The following is a 20,419-nucleotide window of genomic DNA, read 5'->3' on the forward strand; positions in this document are numbered from 1 at the left end:
ATATTAAACATTCTGGCTGTAACTGCAATAAGCGAAAGGGCTGCACATTTCTACCATAGTAAGGTGAGCTGCTTCTCCTGTTTGTCTTATCTTTCAAGATTGAGTTAATTAAAACAAAGCATAAAATAGGTTAGACTGAACAGAGAAAAACCCTTGTTTTTATAATGGAAAGGCAAATGGATTACTTCCAACTCTGGTTAGAAAGAGAGTTACACATAAAATGCAGTAGCTTGCAGAGAGAAAATCACCATCCTGCATCTCTGCTTAAATCAGAGGATGCAGCATTTGCTGCATTTGCTTCAGGAAGCTGCACAGAAAATGCCAGAGATCTTGAACCCTTTACAACCAAACTTCAGGTTCAGATGCTGCTGAGCAATCACTACCAGATTTAACTGCTACATAAGCCTCACTCCTGAGGCTGAGCCCTGAAAGACACTGAGACCAAGCCCCTTTCTTTCACTTTACTAGAATATGAAAAGCTGTATTTGCCTTATCTTTATTACCCACAGCATGTCTTCAGAATGTTGGTAAAGGACTGTGCTTACCAAATCTGGAAGATCTGGGAGACTGCTTGAACAACAAGCAGTGCAACTCTCACCCTTGGCGGCAGTTTGGACTATCATAAGATGAAGTTCAGGAGCTCGAATGAAGTCCGTGCTTGGCACGCACACATGGAACAGCCACTCTGACAAGTCTCACAGCACAGTCAGCCACTGCAGGGCACAGCAGCTCTTCAACAGCTGACCAGACATCTGCAGTTTTCATTCAGGATGCACAGCTGTGTACTCTGAGTACGGATAAAACGTCAAACTGAAGCATTGCAGGTATTCATAATCTATTTAATAGTGGGACACCAAAGAAGTACTACACATTTGTCTTGAGCACATTAGATTTTGATTTAAGCAATTGCAATGGATGCAGTAATTTCCCAAAAATAGTCTTCTATATTCTACAATCCACAGTTTACTGTATCAGTCTAATAGGTCACATAATGATATACTGTTTGTGCTAACTGGTCTGATCTTTAGCAAAAGCATCCTTCCCCTTCCTCCACCACCCCAAAAATTGTTGACAAAATTCAGCCAAATTTAAAAAAAAATTACTGCATGACTTATTTTAAATTCTTCTGCTGACCTAAACACAATGGGAGCTATCAGTTACACACAGCTTATGAATGATGTTGCGTTTTAATTCTAAAAATCTTCATGCTGACAACAATAAAATATTTTATACAGCGATCAATTTTTAATGCTTTATTCATTGATTAAAAGAATATAACATTTAACATAAACCATACAACATCAGTCATCAATTCAAACATTCAGCTGGTTTCCTTACATTTTCTGTCAGGAGTTTTTTTTTATCTGATCACATTTATAAGATAAAATCTCACCACATCTGGCATATACACACACTGTGCCAGTGGATTCACTCTACTGATGTACATATAAAATCCGCATGGTATGTGCTCACTGGAGACAAAACAGCGCACACCTGTCAAAAGGTCATTTTAATATAAGATGGTAAAACCATTTGTAAAACACATATAAACTTTTTCCATAAATAGAATCATATCTGGACATCTGTTGCATAAATTGTGTTTTCCAAAGCTTACAATATAGCAGCCAGGTCTCAGCACTGCTGGGCACCCACGTTGGCCACTTACTTTATTATTGCAGACTGTCCTTTAAACATTAAATGCACAACATTCGTACCACTTAAAACTGGGGTCAGGTGGAAGTCTCACAGAGACCACGTCTGTACCGCGGTTGCCCTGAAACAGTTAAATCGGCTTCTAAAGCCTCTCAGATATAACAAGATTTTAAAACATACTTCATGGAATGTTCTTCATGCATCATAGCAGCTCATACCTGTGATAGAACAAGCTTTGTATTTATTTCCTTTCCTTCCTTTACATTCACTATTCACAGTGAAACAGGTGCATGTATGTTAAGAGTTCTGAGGTTGCTGACTGAGCCACAGCACAGCTGTGTACCACAGGTCGAAATTCGACCTTATATATTACAATCTAGCAGTATCTGGCTGGCCAAAAAGTTGGCCTGCCCCTGCCAGCATGTGGGCACTTCTTCGTTTTTAATCTATTCTTTGGCAGCTGACACAGGCGCTGACAGAGAAAATCCAGTGACTTGGTTGTTAGGGATTTCACGACTAATGTTTGTTTGCAGGTGTAGACCTTTGTATTGAAGTCTTCACTGTTATGTGTTTACCTCATCGGAGTGCACATTCTTGCTTTTTCCTTTTAAACTTTGGCCCAAAGCTAACTTTTAAGGAAGATGACAGAACATGAGAAGAAACAAGGAGGAGTTTGCAAAGAATCCAAAAGACTACAGCTTATGGAGTGAATCTGCAGGTACCTGAACGCTAGTGTTTCACACCGCCGCTTAACAGCTAAGGAAAGCCGAGAATGGAGTTAAGTCATGCTTCGGAATCCGCACGTGAAATAAAGCAAGGTAAGAGTCTTAGAGTGAACAGCCCTGGAGAGACTTCTCGTCCTTTAAGCCTATTAAGTAGCATGCTACTGGATTAAGCACACAATGACAGCATAGAAATCCACTGGACTATGAATATGGGTATTAAAAACAGTTGGCTCCCGAGCACAGGACTCCAATAGCAAAATAATTCAAAATGCAGTTACTCAAGTAAAGTAAAGTTAGCCGGCAACCTCAGACAGCCTTTGGCTGTATCTCTTAAGGTTTGGTAGACAAGTCCATTAACCGTGAAAACCCTAAACACTGCCACTTTCAGCTTCTAAACCAATACCCGACTACGTTCTTTGATCAAGAAGTAGAATACACATATATAATTCTATATAGCTAATACTGATTAAACACAGCACAAAAGGGGTTAATTCACACTACCAAAAAAACATAATAGGACCCTACTTGCATATGTAACCACAGGAATTGTAAATAAGGAGTTAAATGCCTTCACTGAAGCTCTGCATCTCTCTGTAAAAGTGACGGGTTGGCTCAGTGAAGACACTGAGCAGCTCAATGTCCATGACGGCGTGCCAAGGCCGACCCAATCCGAGAGATACTTGCTCAATGAAATTGTGTACTGGATCCACATCCTGATCAGCCAGTTCTCCTTGGTCGAAATCGATGCTTTCTTCTGTGACTTCCAGTACTTTCAGATCAGAGCCACGAAGACGAGCGATTGCTATAAGATTATGAGCCCAAACAGTGTAACCTAGGGCGAAAGAAAAACAAAGTCACTCTGTCATTTTACTATAAGGCGTTTTCTTACTGTAGAACTTAATACTTGACCATCTCAACATCCTTCCCAGTCATTTTGTCATCTTCCATCTGGCAGAGTCCCCCTAGGGCACAGTGGGGCTTTTTTGGTTGCAAGTGGTAAAGCCTCATTTTATACTTGGGATAAGAAAGTATAAAAATATTTCAGACAGTTTGACCAAGCTTTTCTAGATCTCTTTTTTTCCACCACTTGCAGAACAGTGGACTACTTCAAATTATATATACAATTTCAAACCTCCTGTGATCTACTTTGTAGTGTAAATAGAATGAAAAAAAAGGGAGCAATCAATTATTTTAAGTGAATGCATAAAAGGACTGCTTTAAAACTCTGTTTATGGTAGAAAAAAACCTGAAGTTTGCTTTTGTTGTATTAGAGGTAGAGTTAAAAACAAAACACCAAACAAACAAAAAACAAACACACACACAAACCAGAGCCTCTCCAGGTCACTGGAGTGTATATATATATATATATATATATATATATATATATAATATATATAAATAGTCTACATATATCTTGTTTTTCTGTCTGAGATTAAACGTAATTACAAAGCTTTACTCTCTTCACCTTACATATTGGCATCCCTCTTTAAAAACTCCTACACCCCAGTTACCTATTAGCTTTCTGTGCCCTGGCTAAGGCAAATGCTGAGCTCCTCCTTATTCAGATGCGAACAACAGACAGTCAGTCTGGGAACTTCCCTTTTGGGGAGCTCTGCCAAATCAGTCCTTCTACTGCAAAAGGAAAGGCTCATTTCTGCCTCTATCATCATTCTTGCAGGTGCTAAGTCTCTTGGTGAGATGCCCACTTAGATTCCAAGTAAAGCTGCAGTCTGCACAATATTTGAACTGGGAAAGCTAAGCTGCTGAGAAGTAAAAGCTAACTGTGGCTTGGTCTTCCAACAACGCAGCTAACATGCTCTACATCAAAATGTATCAAAATAAGACAGAGAGTTACAGAGACACAACAGGGAAAAGTAAAAGAAAACAGAATGAAAATTTCTCTTTTATTACTTCATTAGTTTTCTTCATTCTTTAACTATGTTGCTTAGGGTATGTTTTCAACAAAGAAGCCAGCACACATCTATATGGGTTATTCCTGGCATATTAACCATTAGAAACGCATGAATTCCCACAATTCTCATATGCTTGATACTTCACCTCCAACATAAGTGTCCAGATTAAATTAAGTTGCCTGTTAACAACTTCATGTCCCTTCCCTAACAGGGACATTAAACTCAGTGGAAAACTCTCCCCGCTCTCCTATCAGGATGTGAAGGAGATCACACCACCTTCCAGTTACCTTGATCATAAAGGAACTTACCAACAAAATCCTTGAAAAAAAGTGCAAGAATAAAGGGACACTTTTGTGGGAAATCATACTAACTTTCCACCTCAAGAAAATCTTGAGGCACCCAAGAAAAGAAGTGTCCTCAAGCATATGTTTTCCCTTCCTCTTTTGGTCAGTGGCAGCCAAAACAAGATGTAAATAAAAGCTTTTTCAAAAGCAAACTAATACCAAAAGAGGGAACACACACACACACACAAAAAAAGTCTGAGAAATTTGGAAACTGAAGAACAACCACTTCAGGAGTCAAGAGAAGAAACCTGAGCACTTAAAAGTGAATTATGGTACCTTGAACAAAACCATCATCTTTTCCCGAAGGAAGCTTGACAGTGTAATATGACAAGTGAGCCAGAAAACATTATATAGCAAACCTGAGAAAACCCAAGCATGAGGCTAAGATGCTGTACTGAGGCATCATAGTATTTCACATATTTCTTCCTGGTAGTGTTCCTCCTGTGCCTCCTTTCTCAAAGAAAGATGCTCATACTCTAGTACTAGAGAAGTCATATTCACAGCTTACAAAGGACCAGGAGGCATTTATTAGCAGCTCAGCTAGCTTCTGCTGCAAGGAGGGGGGAAAAGAATGGTAAAGAATCTGAATCCAAACATAACAGCAAGGTGATATTTGGCCCTTCTCTCCCCCTGGCAGACACAGCACCTCTCCAAAGAACAATGTAGCAACAACCACTTCCTAGTCAGAACCATCAAAAGACATTTGCTTTCCCAATGCTCTGCACAGACTAATACCTTCTACTGAATAGACATATGCTGATATCAAATGGTATTTACACTAGCTTATGTTTACATGTTTTACAAGCTTTTAAATTTAGATAATATATTAGAGGACATCCCCGTAGCAGGAGGGTGATTTAAGGTAACAATTTTTTTTTAAAAGGTCCTCAAACTTGTATCCAAATGTTAAAAGAAACTACTAAAATCCACATCTAGAGTGATGTGGTTGTGTACCAGTATCCAAAATCTGTCACTCCTGGAAACTATAAAGGAGAGACAGCTGAACTGATCATCATTCCTCGCTCCCCCACCCCTGCAATGATTTTTCAGTAGAAGACCAAAAAAAAGAGCATATACAGCAGGATCTTCTGACTTCAAACAATGGAAATATGAATCTACATCTCCCTCTGCTGAAGGTCTCTCCTGTTTGTGCTGAATGACTGGAGATTAATTCCCCAAAGCAGTCTGAAGAAACAAATTCATTCTTATGCAACACAGTAACAGTCATCACTTAACTCCTTCATGCATCAGCAAACTTTGTCTTGGTAAGCTGATTCCAGCACAAAGAGCATTATTCTGCATTATTTCAGTTTCAGGTGCCTTAAAATTTGCCAAACTGCTTGTAACTTCTAGCAAGTGCTGCATTGATGACAGAGCTAAATACGAGTACACACTTTTTAAAATTTATTTGCAATTATATGACAAATAAATAGGTGGGCTAAACTTAGCTCTGGTATTCCTGGTGAAACCAGTGTACTCAGTGAGGCAACCTCCTCCATATTATATTTTTTTAGCCTTCATCTGCTGGTAAAGTCTTACCAAACTGGTAAGAAACTTCTTCCCCTCAGCTTTGGAGCACTTAAACCATGTTATTTATCAACAAGAAGTAAAATCATCTAATCCTGCCAGCATATGAGCTCATAGTAAAACAGCAGATGCTTTCAGTGTTCAGTTCACATAACCAGTCACTTAGCGGAACTTGCACAGTGCAGACCACTTCTAGGATAAGCCTCCTGGAACTAAGTTCTTAGTTATCCTCATTTCTGTGAGAAGTCTACTAAAGTCCTATGTGACTTCTCAACACAAGTTAGAAGGCCACAAGTATGTTTAAAACTCAAATATTTAACACCTTCAACAACAGCATGTATAGCAACTGTGCGGTAGACTTTGGAACACCACTGCACTAAAAACACACTATGATTAGAAAGGCTGAAGAATTGTAAGCACTTAAAAAGTCACATACTATACCTGTGGAAGGCATTACCTACCATGAACAGCTAGGAGAGACAGTCTTGTGCACCTCCAGGCTAATAAGACAAGTGGATCTTCATTCCGGTTGTCACTAAGATCTGGGAAGGCAGACATATCTACCACATCATTCATTAGTATAAAATGAGTGAGGAACTTGTCATACTGCCTGGATATGAGGTCAACAACAGCCCCTGAAACACAAGTGACATAGCTATCAAAGTGAATCCTCTCTAGGGGGATACTGGGCTTAAGAATCCTTAACATATCATCACTCTTGACATCAAAAGCCATTATATAGACCCGAAGATTAGTGCTGTTGCGAGTCAGCGCCTGCCAATTCTCATCTTTTGGCATATTGTCCAATGACTTGTGCATTATGGAAACACTGTGGACCAGGAGAGACAGTCGATGCAAAGGCACATGGTTGCTGTCAGCCAGGACTCTTGCCATTTCAGCTGTAAAATCACAGAAATCCAAAGCGAGCGAACGCAGATTCACAAAGCGCTCCAATTCAACCGCGGTGATAAGAGTGGTATTACCAGGGATGTGGTTGTCCAATAAGCTCAGATGTTCCATGGTGTTGGCTATGGGGTTTGATAAGGAGGACAGTGATGTGGGAGTTACTATTTGCAGCATTAACCCACAAGACAGCCATTTCAATTGCCTGCTATTGCCTAATATCTCTTCAAACAGCTGTTGGATTCTGCAAGTAAACAAAACAGACAATGATCCCATTAAACATGGTTTAGACTTACCAACTGCATATCATTCAATTTTTTTTTTAATTCAAGAGTTATTCTTCTTTTATTTACAGCCTTATTCTGCAGAAAGGTGCTATTATTATGGTTCTTGTGAACTACAAATGTTATAACCTGACTGCAGACCTCCCACAGTAATTTAACCTTCACTGCATTTAAGAGGTTAAAATTGTTAACTATCTTGAAAAAAATTTGTACTTTGTCTTTCAAAAACAGTGGTACACCATGAACCTTCACTTCATGTATTTTCCAGCATGTATTTAACACCCTCCCACATACATTTAAGATTAGGCAAATAAGAAAGCCTGTAATGCTTTTAGAAAACAGCTCTTGTTTTTAAAAACTACTTTGTATTTGCTAACCTCTCTAGAACTGCAAATTCAATATCGAAAAAAAGAGCAATTTTCAATGAGAGGTGGCAGAAACTTGACTTTGAGCATAAGTTAGAATGATCTGAAACTACTTGTTTGACTTTGCTCATTAAATGGTAAAGAACAAACATGTAAGAATATTCCTTAAATAATTCCAAATGTGCAGCTAACTGGATTTTCAAGTGCCAACAGGTTAAAGTCTTACCAAAACAACTCGAACCCAGTAGCATTTCAATCTCAAATTATCAGTGCCAATGATCATTATGCACTTACTCAGATGTACCCCACCTCTCCTACCTCCCCCTTTTCTTTCAGTTCTTTATGTGGGAACATAAATAATTCAAAAAGGCAACAGAAGTATTTTAAATTTTTAATATTAAATGAAAATAGTACAGTTAAACTCCACAAACTTTCTCCATATAATTATTTTTCCAGTCTTCATCCCACAGCTCCTAAGGCTCAAAAGAGTCCTCCTGCCCAAATGACAAGTGTTCTTTTAGCATATTAGGACACGTGTGCAGATAAACATTTGATCTCAAACCCTGGCCAGCCAGAAGGAAAGATCAGCATTAAAGGGAAGTGGTTGAGCCAGGCTATGATAGTTCCATGAAACATTCAGAAATACGATACAAACACCTCCAGTACAAAATTAGCAGAAATCTTTGTGCCTCAAATCAGATAACGGTTTTGCACAGAACACTTTTTCCTTTATTGCTATCAATATCTGTATACTTGATACATCTAAGCAAAACAACATTATAAAGTTGTTATTCTCAAAGACAAAAATTTAATGAAGATAATGTCCAGACAAAATCAAAAGTTTAGCCCAATATCCCGACTAACAGCAGAGAAACACTAACACCTTAAGATGACAGAACAGGGAAAGCACACAGGGATATTTCTCAAATATCTCTCTAGTTTCCAAAACTTTGTAATTCAGATCTCCTGAGCCAGAGGCAGCTTTATATATTTTGCAGCTCTCAGGGACTTCAATTCTACAAATTTATCCATGTTCCTTCCTTAGCTGAGTAAGCGTTTAGCAACTATAACATCCAATAATAAAGAACTTTGCAGTGTGTGATTCCCCCCTCTTCTTGCTTGCTCTAAACCTATCACCTACTACCTTTGATGCCCCATACTCCTTCTGTTGTAAGAAAGTCAAAGATTAGCCCTCATTCATCCTCTCCCTCTGCAAATCTTTATTAATTGAATCACAGAATCAGCCGGATTGGAAAGGACCTCTGAGATCAAGTCCAACCCATGATCCAACACCACCGTAGTTACTAGATCATGGCACTCAGTGCCACATCCAGTCTCATCTTAAAAAGACAGAGAATCCACCACTTCCCTGGGCAGCCTGTTCCAATGTCTGATGACACTCTCTGTAAAAAATTTCTTCCTAATATCCAACCTAAACCTCCCCTGGCAGAGCTTAAGACCACGCCCTCTTTTCTTACTGACAGCTGCCTGGGAGAATAGACCAGTCCCCAACTGGCTACAACCTCCTCTCAGGTAGTTGCACAGAGTGATGAGGTCTCCTCTGAGCCTCCTCTTCTCCAGGCTAAACAACCCCAGCAACCTCAGCCTCTCCTCATAGGACTTGTGTTCGAGTCCCTTCATCAGCCTGGTTGCTCTTCTTTAGACCCTTTCATCCCCTCCCTTGCCTTCACATCCGGTCTTCCTTCTCCTATGAAGGTACTGACTTTGTAAGGTCTGACTTCTCTTAAGCAGAAAAGTTTGTGTGGTTACTGTATTTATCCACTGAACATCTCAGCTCCCAAGGTTTTGCCTAGTATAGTCATCAGGTCAAAAGAGTTCAATTTTTCCAGGTTTCTCAAACATTTATTTCAAATTGAGGATTGGCAACTGTGACACAAATTAAACACAGTTTTAAGCAAAAGGTGAGACTCACAGACAGTGTACCTTCTCTATGTTACTCCTAAATTCTTTTACAGTTCAGATGAGCCTTGTTTGATCCTGGCAATGATTGTTTCAGAGTTCTTCTTGTCAATGCTTATATTGAAGGCAGATTTTCTCACAGTCTCCCAAAGAAAAAGATTCCACCACAGCAACCTCTCAGATTTCTTCCACATGCCCTTCCCTACCCCCTCACCACACACATCTACAACAGGTTCTGTAATGGCTGCAGCAGTGGTAGGATTTAGTTTGTAATAGCCCAGGTAGTCAATCTTAATAGCGTGCTTGTAATATTTTACAGAATTACTAAAGATAAATCAATTTTGAGTTGCTCAGTAGAACACTACCATCTACATGCCTCACGGCACTAAAAATCTGTTAAATTGCGGTTCTCGTGCAACTTAAAACATCTGAGCTTAGAAGAATACTGTTCTAGTACTTGCACAATTTAATAAAAAGGAATATGATACAGAACTCCACAGCTGTAGGGTGGGTTCTCTCCCCAGTGGAAATTGCACTAAACTTTTTAAAAGAGAGATTCTGATTTAATGCAATCGACACATCAACTTTTTAATGCAAGCACTGAAGTATTTATACAAGTATTTAGATTTGTGCTGCTAGTCTAGTGACCTGTAGGTCCTAAGAAAAATTAACTAAAAATTGGAGAAAGTTAATAAAAAGAGATCAAACATGTCAGTAGAGATTATTTAACAGCAATCATTTCTGGATTGTTTTTAATATCTGCTTCATGCAAGGTCAGACAGAAAGCACTATATAAGGTCATTCATTTTAACGTATTTCAAATAAATTTTTTACACTCCCTAGCAGGTTTATTTCCCCCCTCCCCTACAAATTCTTAAGCATATTCTATTTTTCATAAACAGATTGCATCTAACTGTAGTTTGCTAGAATAGTCTGAACCGTGTTCTAGAAATTTAGACGCATTTTGTGAATTCCTGGAAATTAACACCTACTTCATTTTCGTATTAACTTCAATTGCCTGTGATGTAGTACAACATTTATCCTAACTTACACACAATTATTTCAAAGCTCACTTATAAAACTAAAGTTTGAGCATATAACAGAAAATACAACTCAGCACATGCAAAAAACCAATATAACCTACTGAAGTCACAACAGCCTGAATCAGTCCCCCTTTGCTCCCTGCAAGCAGCAATTGTGGATTTTCACTATCAACATGAAACCTACAAATTACTAAACTGAAGTAAACTCTTTAAAAAATAAAAAACTCCAAATAGTTTACCTTCACAATTAATGCCCCAAATAGTGCTTTCGTCCAGAGGAGAGACTAAAGCCTGACTAGACAGGATGAGTTACTGTAAAGCCCCTAAACCAGTCCTAACCAGGACTGAAGCACATCCATGGCCCTGGACAGGAAGCAAACAAACTAGCAAGGTCCATATGGAAGCCATCAGCAAGCAAAATGTTTGGGGTTTTTTTGTTTTGTTTTGTTTTAACGGAGACTAAACTGGTTCTTTTGGAAACCAAACTACCTGAAACACACAGATCAATCATGAGAAGCAGATTTCAGAAAGCCAAAACATTAAACAACTACCCTTTGTTCAACTCAAGACAAATTTATTGTTTACACTGAGTTTCCTAACACTGAGGAACAGAGTTGCGAAGAGAATTTTAGAAAGTAACCAGGGACACACATGCTATACAGGAAAAGAACAAGCATTACAAACTCATACTGATCACTGCAAAAGTATTTTTGAAAACACAATCCAAAGCCTCCTCTGCCTGAGGACAACACTTAGTCTTAAACTGGGGAAGCATCCTAATGGTTCTGTGATAGCTGAGGTTTCACCCACAGTCTGTTACATCCAGGTCAATGCAAAAGATTTAAGGAAACATCACATTTTCTTCCCTTACTGCTTTAATTTCAGGGAGTTCCTGAAACAGCTAGTAAAATTTATTACCATTCAGATTCCAAAAATCCTCAGCTACCAACAGCACTGTCTTCAAAGGTTGCTCGTATCTTTCACTGTTAGTTATCAGCATCCACATTTTGCAACTTAACTGGTGCAAAACCCAAGTGCAAAAAACAAAGCTAAGAAGTCATGAAGATTTACTTTCAGAAGTAAATCTGCCGCTAAACTTCAGACAACTGAATAAAACGCTGCCATCTTTAATGTAGACAAGAACTAGCAGGTCCCAAGTATATTGTTTTATTTTAGAAACAAACAAACAAAAAAACCCCCACCAAAAAACCACCAACCAAAAAACAAACACCAAAACAAACGAACCAAAAAACAAGTAGCATTTATTTGCTCTTTCTAAAACGTGCAAAGTTCAATATTCAACTCAAAGACTAACATCAAGTTAGATAACGAGTTTTGAAGGGTTTATGGCTCCCAAAACATGCAGACTAATTTGAAGAAACATTTAACCATGCACTCAGCTGAGTTAACATCTGCTTAGATGGCTCTTTTCAAGCCCCTTGGCAAAGATTTGGTTATATATTTACATTTTCACAAAGGATATGAAATAAAGGAGCTTTTACTGAATCAGCCTTTTACCTGCACACAGCACTGCAGTACCTACATTAGACAGAACTGCAAATTGCTCTGAGTTCTGCATTCTAAATGTAACAGATAACAAAGCCGCAGTATGTGACTCACAGCTGTATTTGCACTGGTTTGCAAATTTAGATCAGGACCAAACACTTGATGGTTGTGTTCACATACATACACTGTTCTGATAATATACCTATACTAGTTCTAAAAATCACTCAAAACAAAAATTAGTAAAGATCTAGACTGGCTGTACTTACTCCACTCCCAAGTTATGGTAGAAAGATGTTTAAACTGACACAAATTAAAATGACAGTATTCAGGTTTTATTTCATAGAAAGTTTTAGCAGAACTGCTAAAATAATTAAGTTAGCATCACTCCCTTTGTAGTAATTTATTCCAGAAGTCAGTAGCTTTTTACACTGTATTTAACCTTTTCCAAAGAAGAAAAAATAACTATTCTGATTATAAGCATTCAAGGACTGTAGCATAACGTAATTATGGCAAGCTAAAATACACCTCTGAACTAAAAAAGCACATTGTGAGCTGTGATCTTTCAGGAATTGTGCAAATACATAACCTAGTTTTGAGATACAACTAGAAATCAGTTGTAGCAAGTAAACTTGAAAGAGAACATAAACACAAATGTATTTTCAACTCTTGTGCAACACAACAAATTACTTCCTTTTCTAATTTTTTTTCCATATACAGCAATAGTAGAGGTGTTGGTAACAACTCCTCACCCCTCCTCTGCCTTTGTGCCATTAACATAGTATTATTTCTAAAACACAATGAAAAGAGGAAAGAAAGGATTCTCACCCTGCTGAGGAGGGAGAAAAAAAAAACAGAACAGCCACAAAACCAGACTACTTCAAGCAAATAGCAGAAACAAGAATTTAGATTCTCGTCCTGTTAAAAAAACTTAAAGCTTTCTCAGTCACGTATTTCAGGAATGAAAATCTGTGTTCTATTACCTATTTTTATTATTTTACTGCGTTTGATAATTTAAAAATATAACTTACTGCTTAATCTTCTTGCCATCAGGGTCAACCTTTCCAAGGTATGTATTTGATATACTTCCATGTTGCTGCAGAATGCTTATATCCCCAAAAAGACTTAACTTCTGGAGGTTCCTACAAAACAACAAAATAAAAAGGAATCTGTACACAAAATTAAAACAACATGAGGAATCATTCTGGATAAGATAAATATGGGTAATAAGAACCCATTATTATATGGAACACAGTCTGTATTGGGAAACTTCCTACTACCCTAGAATACAGGCACACCTGGAAGTACAGAAAATGAGACTGAAGTGTAAAGGGGAAGTGAACCGACAGGAGTATTTTCAGCAAGCCAACAGCACCACAAAGAAAACTTTCAGCAGTGCTTTCATGCAATTTTTAACACCTGGAACACATGTGTTGAGTTTCACAGGTGAAAACATTAAATACTTATTTCTTTTAACACTGCATTTAACGCCCAACTAGAACACAACCACAAAGAACCCTTTCTGAGCACTTACATACATCAGCTGGTTTACAAACGGGAGCCCAAACCTGCCTCAGTCGAGGCATCACAAACCTCAGGCAGGAATAGCGAGAGCTCCCCACACTGTAGTCAGTATCTAGTTTCTGTTATACCAGAGTAGGGGAAGCTGTTCTAATACTTCCTATCAGTGAGCTGACACACAGCTTTAACTTTTAGAAGGGACACCTAAAAAGAAGTCAAAGAAGAACCTCCAAGTATACGCTGGACATCACATGGTATGCTAGACAGTCACTTTTCCTTTCCCTAGTACAGCTTATTTTTCTGACTTGCGTCTTTTCTATTCCTAAAACAGATCAAGCAAGGGATATGAAAACGACTGCAGTTTTAGAGCAGCTGTGTGACGCTTGCTTTTAAGATTATTATTTTTTTTGCTGACTAAGTTTTGGGTAAACATTTCTTTTATTTATACATGGTGTAAATTAATTTACTCCTAACACACAGGGACTAGTCTACAATTGATAATTAACATGGCAGAAACTCCAGCTGCATCACAAATGGATACATAAGTTAAATTTACCTTAAATAGTAGATGCGAATTAACCTGTAGCTAACAATTAAGGGAGTTACCATACATTCTTATTTCTTCTGGCTTACAAATCATATGCTAACATTTCAGATTAGCTTTGAGAAAAATGCAATACAATTACAACGCTCAAAGTATAGGGAAGCTCTGGTACAGTTCACTTTATCCACAGTACAATTTCATATTCTACCAAAAGGAGTGGGAAAAAAAGTATTAGGTAGCCAAGTTTTATGTTTTTAAGCATGAACTGCAGTCTGTAATTGGTATCTAGCATAAATCATAATTTCTGAAGTTTCTGTATTCAATAGCAGTACACTGATTTCCTGAAATCTATCCACTGTTGCACCCGGTACTCTTCTTCTATAGGTGAACAACAACTTAATAGCAAGATCCATGAACTTCATATAAAGTCTGACAAATACTGGAGCAAAATACCTAGAATTTACAACTGTTTCTGAAATTCTAACAATTTAATATTTATTATTTTAAATACAGGACTACTGTACTGATGATACACTAAAATAAACTGAGTCTTTACCACATGATCAATACTCTACAAGTCTGACTAAGACAATGCCTGATCATACTGACAAGTAAGCTTGGCAGAGAAACCTAAAACACTGGCACCACCACACCACCACCAAGAATATTTTGGGCTCTTCTTTCCTCAAAAGCTGTAAGAGACAATCTGGTGTGACAGAAAAAGTAGCAGAAACCTCCACCTGGTCTGAAAAGTAGTGTTCACAGCCATACTATAATTAAGACTTTATCTTTTGATCTCAGTGACTTAATTCTGAGAGCTAAGAGACAAAATGCAATCTTCAGAACAGTTCTGAATCACCTGCATAGGTCTTGCTTAGTGTTACTCATCCACCCACCTAATGCTACCATAGGCAGGTATTAATTTGAGGACCACCAAACTACAAGACACACGGAACACTAATTACTAGTATCCCACACAATTTTACTACATCTATCTGACCGCCAATTCGTGCACTACAGAGACACACAGAAAAGTTGTCCTCCACAAAACTTAAGCAATGACACTCACAGCACACTTATTACCATCAGGAAATCTAATCACAGTTCAAAACAATGTTAGATTTTTGCTACTATTTGCAGTGTCATACAACCTCTATGGCATTCAGCTCACATCTCGTCTTTATTTCAGAGAGTCAGTAAAGTGATCGTTATTCAAATAAAATTATTTGGAAGTCAATTGTCATCTTTTGCTAAAAGTAATAATGGTATCTTAATTCTGTGTAGTATCCATACACACAGCTGGGGAAAAATGTGTTTTGGAGGGATTTCTCAACCATTTATTTTCTACTGGCTGAAACAGCGCATTAGAAGTAATAAGCTTCTTACATCTTCAGTTTTGGTTGGTCTTTTTGAATACCCAATCAAAAAAAAGAACAAAATGTACTTGCTTACATTCAAGACGAACAAAGTAGTAAGGCACATATTGTATTATTATGCCAGTTTCAGCTGCCTGGTCAGAGGAATGGAAGAGAGCCACTAGAAAACCCTAAATACAGATGCAGTCTACTGTTTTGAGCAATTCACCAATACTTGGCAACTCCAAGATAGATACCATACTTCACCAAGATACCACAGTTTTACAGTAATCTGCATTTACATTTCCACAGCAAAGATCAAACAAGACACACAATTTAACATACTGCAGAGGAGATGGGGGAAGGGAGGCAGGGGGAGTTTCACTATTTCCCTATCTGCCTTTGTAAACAAGGAAGGAGGAGTAGGGGAGACTATGCTTTGGGATTTCAGAATTGCATAAAAGAACACAGGATTTTCCTACTGAACGATCACCAGTTGCTTATTAGCTGCTGTACACACTTAAGCGACTCACATGAAGTTCGTCTCCCTCCCACCCGCCCTCCAGAACTTAGTTCTAAAAGATCAGTTTGAGAAGCTGCATGAGGACCTAAGAAACATCATCATGCCCACTTGCAGCATTTTTTAAAATAATAAGTAGAACATCAGCTGTTTAAACAATAATACACGTTATTTTGCTTCATTTACAGTCATAAACATAACTCATGGAAGAGTTACAGATCACTATAAATGCTACTTAATTATGTTTTAATTAAATAAATGACAGATTTTTAGAGCTCATCAAGGCCCTATTGCTATTAAAGCAATATTTGGGGAGTAATATGTTGCCACACACAAAATTTATGGAAACTTGAGCTCTACCTCAAATATGAGACAGACCTAGAACATATCTTTCTGGATGGTAACACTGGTTGCCAGCAGGAATACTTGTCAGAAAATATGATCAGTCATTTTCAAACCAAGTTGTGGACAAGTTGTTATTTCCTTAATTCTCTCAGAATTAGCAAAGGTCAATCCAAAATATTTTTCTATTTTTTTTTTGTATTTTATAAAAATATTTTTATTTTTCTTAACACAGATTCACTTAGAAATCAGTAATTTCATGTTGCACAGAAAGCGCTTTAAGTGGCAAACCAACACATCATTCTCCTCTAGCCAAGGCAGCATTTAGAAACTGCAACACTTTTACTCATTACTTTTCTTAGGTCCTGCAATATTGTAGATCCTCAAAGAATTCTAGAGCCATCTAAAGTACATGTTTTTTCTTACAAGGAGAAGGGTTGTTATTGTATTGCTTAATAATAAATTTAAAACTCCACAACAACGTTACACAGTTAAGAAACAGCATCGCAAACGTAGATGTTTGCCTCTCCAGTTCTGAAGTATAAGATGGAAACTTTTTTGAACTTCTCAAAAAGCTATCATAAGGGCTGACAGGAGTTACAAAAGAACTGTCCTGTTCTAAACTTAATTATCAAAGGAATACATTTACAGTGCTTCAGCCACTGGAGGAATCAAAAGCCCTGCTGTTTCCATTATTTTGGAAATTACAATAGCTATCCCATGTACAGTGACATATAGCAAAAACAAGAAGGAATTATTCATTATCCTTGAGTTACAGATAAATAAAGAGAAGCAGAGAAATTAAGTGACTAGACTGCAGTCCTTCCTTAGACAAAACTAAGCATAAGGCAGGTGACAGTGCCTCCGGTTTAGAACTAAGCAGCAATTTGGAACAAGTTCATGTTCCTTCCCAACTCATTTCAATCTCAAAAATCTCCTTAAAAAACTAAAACCCAGTGTTCTACATGCCAACTAAACAGTTATTGGTAGTTACTCTGCAAGAAAAAAAGCCTAAATAGTTTGGGGGGAAAAAAAAAAAAGAAAAAAAAAAAGAGTCTAATCTGAAACTAAATCTGAAAATAAAAGTCAAGTATTTAATGTAAATCCTCCCCACACACATACACACACATTTTTAAAAAGCCCATTAAAATAAAGCCTGCTGTTACAACCAGGTACCCTGTGTTCCCCAATCATGCATTATTCATTTCAAAACAGAAGAGCAGCATGTAAATGATTTGGAGACAGCAAGAAAGTATAGCAATGCAAAATTCTATCCAACTTGGTAACTTTTCACCTCTGGCTCTACCACCAAAATTATACTAATCTACCAAGTACTGGAAAAACAACTACTTATGCATAGTATTTTACTGCAGTCCTGAGTTACACTATGCACACAGAATCTGTGAAATTAACTTCATAAAGCAAATGTCCTTGTACAGATTTCAGATAAGGCCCTGGAGAATTAATCTTTTTTCAAAAGAAAAAAGTATACCAAAAGCCTTCTCACAACACTTTTAATTTTGACAGCCTTGTATTTTAGTGAGGGCAACAACCTATTTAGTTTTTCAACAACCCCCTCGAGGGCAATATCTCCCACAGACGCTAACTATTTTAAAATTCCAAGCCCATGCAGTGATATTTGCCTCAGATCGAATAATCACCACCATCACTTCAGTATTTTTTCCACTTATGATACTTGCAGCATTTCCTGAAGATTCAACAATTAAGTGAAAGCTCCTGAAAAGCAAGAAAAGACCAATCAAGACAGATCATCAGGATTCGCACACCAAGGATTCGCAGGGCATGAAATAAATTAAGATAAAGGCGAGCTGGGACTAACAAGCTATTTTCAGAAGGTCTGTAACTCTCAACCATCGGGGCTGCACCACAGGAAGTACCTGCTGGGTGCAAGACAGCAGAGGAACTGAAAGTGAGACTTCACACACCACATTTGCATTCATCTCAAACCAACGAGGAATTGCATTTAAAGTTCTCTTGCTACAATTCAAAATAAAGAAACAAGGGAGGCCTCACGCTACTCTCTAATCCCTCCGGAATCAAAGAGGGGTGGTGACAAGGCCATGAGTCAGTTGCAGACAGTTTTCTGAAGGCCATCCACAAGGTTTAATTCATCCTAAGTATGCCCGGAAACACTTGCAGTTTTTCCCCCCCCCTTCATAGGTAAAGCTATATGCACACAGAGGGGAAATAATATTAACCATTTCCTATCCAAAATCTGCATGGCTTTCCAAACTCATCATAACCTAATTGTAATACCCGTGCTTTCCTGTCTTAGGTGCTGACTACAGGCCATATATTAGGGTATCTGATTATTATCTTTAAAAGAGAGATTTATCTCGATCACACCCACACATGGTAAAGAGAATGCAAGTATTTTAATTTAAAGACCTCAAAGCTGAGGAAATTATCTAACCTGCAAAGTAAATTGTGAAAAAGCAGGCTCTAAGAGCATCTTAAGTACAAATCACAGGAAAATATTTCTATCATTTAAATTCAACTTGGCCAAGCAAGTCCTACTTGTGGAGCATTTTTTCCTATAAACAAACAAACATAAAATACTCCTTCCAGTTAAAACCGCGTCAAACCTCGGTTTGGTAGGTAACACGAGCGCTGGCATGAAAGCTTAGCTTTTCTACGGCAAAAAACCTCACAGCTGGAAAGGTGAAAGCCTTTTACTGGGGCAGTAACTCAGTATACCAATGGTGTGATTTCAACACTCCCCCCTTACTAATTTCTCATGACAATTTTTTTCAAGCACACGTAAGGTCTAAACCCTTCTGTAGCTCTATTTTAAGTGAGAAAGGTGCCTTTGTTAGGCACCAGATTCAAACACCCAGCTCTCGCTCCGCTGGAGCCGCATTCCCCTCTTTCCATCCAAAAGACGAAGAACTTTTTATTATTGTAGGTATATCAGTTCTGCGTACTGACCAGCTGATCGCCACCTAGACATCTGAGCGTTTATATGTTTATATTCCCCATCAAACTACAATATATGATAAACATTTGTTATTTCCGAGCGGCGCGGCCCCGTTCCTGCCCAGCTCAAGCGCAGAGCCGGGCTCCGGGCGCAGCCCCGGCACGAACCGGCCGCCGCCGGCTCGGGCGCTGTTTCCGCCCGCAGAACCGGGGCAGGACGGGCCCTGCGTGGCCCGGGGTGCTCCGCCTGCCTCTCCCCCCGCTGCGCGGTGGTACCTGTTGTTGCGGACGCTGCTCAGGACGCACAGCACCAGCTCCAGGTAAGTCCTCAGCAGGTCGAGCCAGCGCGGGCTCAGCGGCGGCGGCGCCTCCCCGTCCCCCGCCGCCGCAGCGCCCTCGCCCGCCGCCGCCCCCCCTCCGCCGCCGCCGCCCGTGGGGTAGTTGTCGGCGGCGAACTGTACGCGGAGCTCACGGACGAACCAGCCGCACTTGCGCATGAGGAACTCGAGGCGCGGGCGCTCGGCGGGCGAGACGCGGAGACTGAGGCGGAGGCGCGGCCAGAGCGCCGGGTAGAAGAGGCACTCCCGCCAGTGCGAGCAGGCGGCCGAGGCCCGCAGCCGGTCGGGGGCCGCCAGGAAGGAGAATATGTGGACCACCAGCTCGCTGGGCAGGGAGCCGGCGCCCACCGCCTCCCCGCACACCGACATGCCTGGCGCCGGCCCCAGCCCCGCGGCGGCGGCCCCGGGCGGCGGCCCCGGCCTGGCCTGCGGCTCCTGCGACACAAACAACAACATCAATGACACGGCGCGGGGGGGGCGGGCGCCGGTCGGGACGCGCCTGCTGCCGGGACGCACCACCCGCGCCGCCGCCGGGGGGAGGTGGATGGGGCAGCGGACCAGGAACTACCACCGTGCGGCGCGGCGGGGACAGGTGCTCCGGACCAGCTAGCCCACAGCGGGATTGTAAGGGAAGGCACCGGGGGCACTGCGCTCTGTTCCTGCGGGGCGGCGGGAGCCGCCG

General features: G+C 39.7%; 1 protein-coding gene across 1 annotated transcript; it reads right to left on the reverse strand.

The window, feature by feature from the left end:
• Window positions 1-818: 818 nt before the first annotated feature.
• Window positions 819-20,193, reverse strand: FBXO33 (F-box protein 33). Its single transcript, XM_027880729.1, has 4 exons — window positions 19,676-20,193; window positions 13,212-13,322; window positions 6,624-7,309; window positions 819-3,210 (listed from the first exon to the last, which is right to left on the reverse strand). The coding sequence occupies exons 1-4, from the start codon at window positions 20,191-20,193 to the stop codon at window positions 2,939-2,941; spliced, it is 1,587 nt and encodes a 528-aa protein (XP_027736530.1). The 3' UTR covers window positions 819-2,938.
• Window positions 20,194-20,419: the final 226 nt, after the last annotated feature.

The sequence above is a fragment of the Empidonax traillii genome, unplaced genomic scaffold, assembly GCF_003031625.1.
Source record: "Empidonax traillii isolate 1590-97213 ecotype Southwest subspecies unplaced genomic scaffold, ASM303162v1 scaffold74:size2480735, whole genome shotgun sequence".
In the NCBI taxonomy this organism is placed as follows: Eukaryota; Metazoa; Chordata; class Aves; order Passeriformes; family Tyrannidae; genus Empidonax; species Empidonax traillii.

Bases quoted from the DNA above. Each gene is read 5' to 3' on its own strand.
- FBXO33 (XM_027880729.1), bottom strand. From the start codon at position 20,193: ATGTTGTTGTTTGTGTCGCAGGAGCCGCAGGCCAGGCCGGGGCCGCCG. The intron at 13,323-19,675 runs GTACCACCGCGC...GTTGTTTTGTAG, and splicing joins AGCAGCGTCCGCAACAACAG to GAACCTCCAGAAGTTAAGTC. The intron at 7,310-13,211 runs GTAAGTTATATT...GTTTACTTGCAG, and splicing joins GATGGCAAGAAGATTAAGCA to AATCCAACAGCTGTTTGAAG.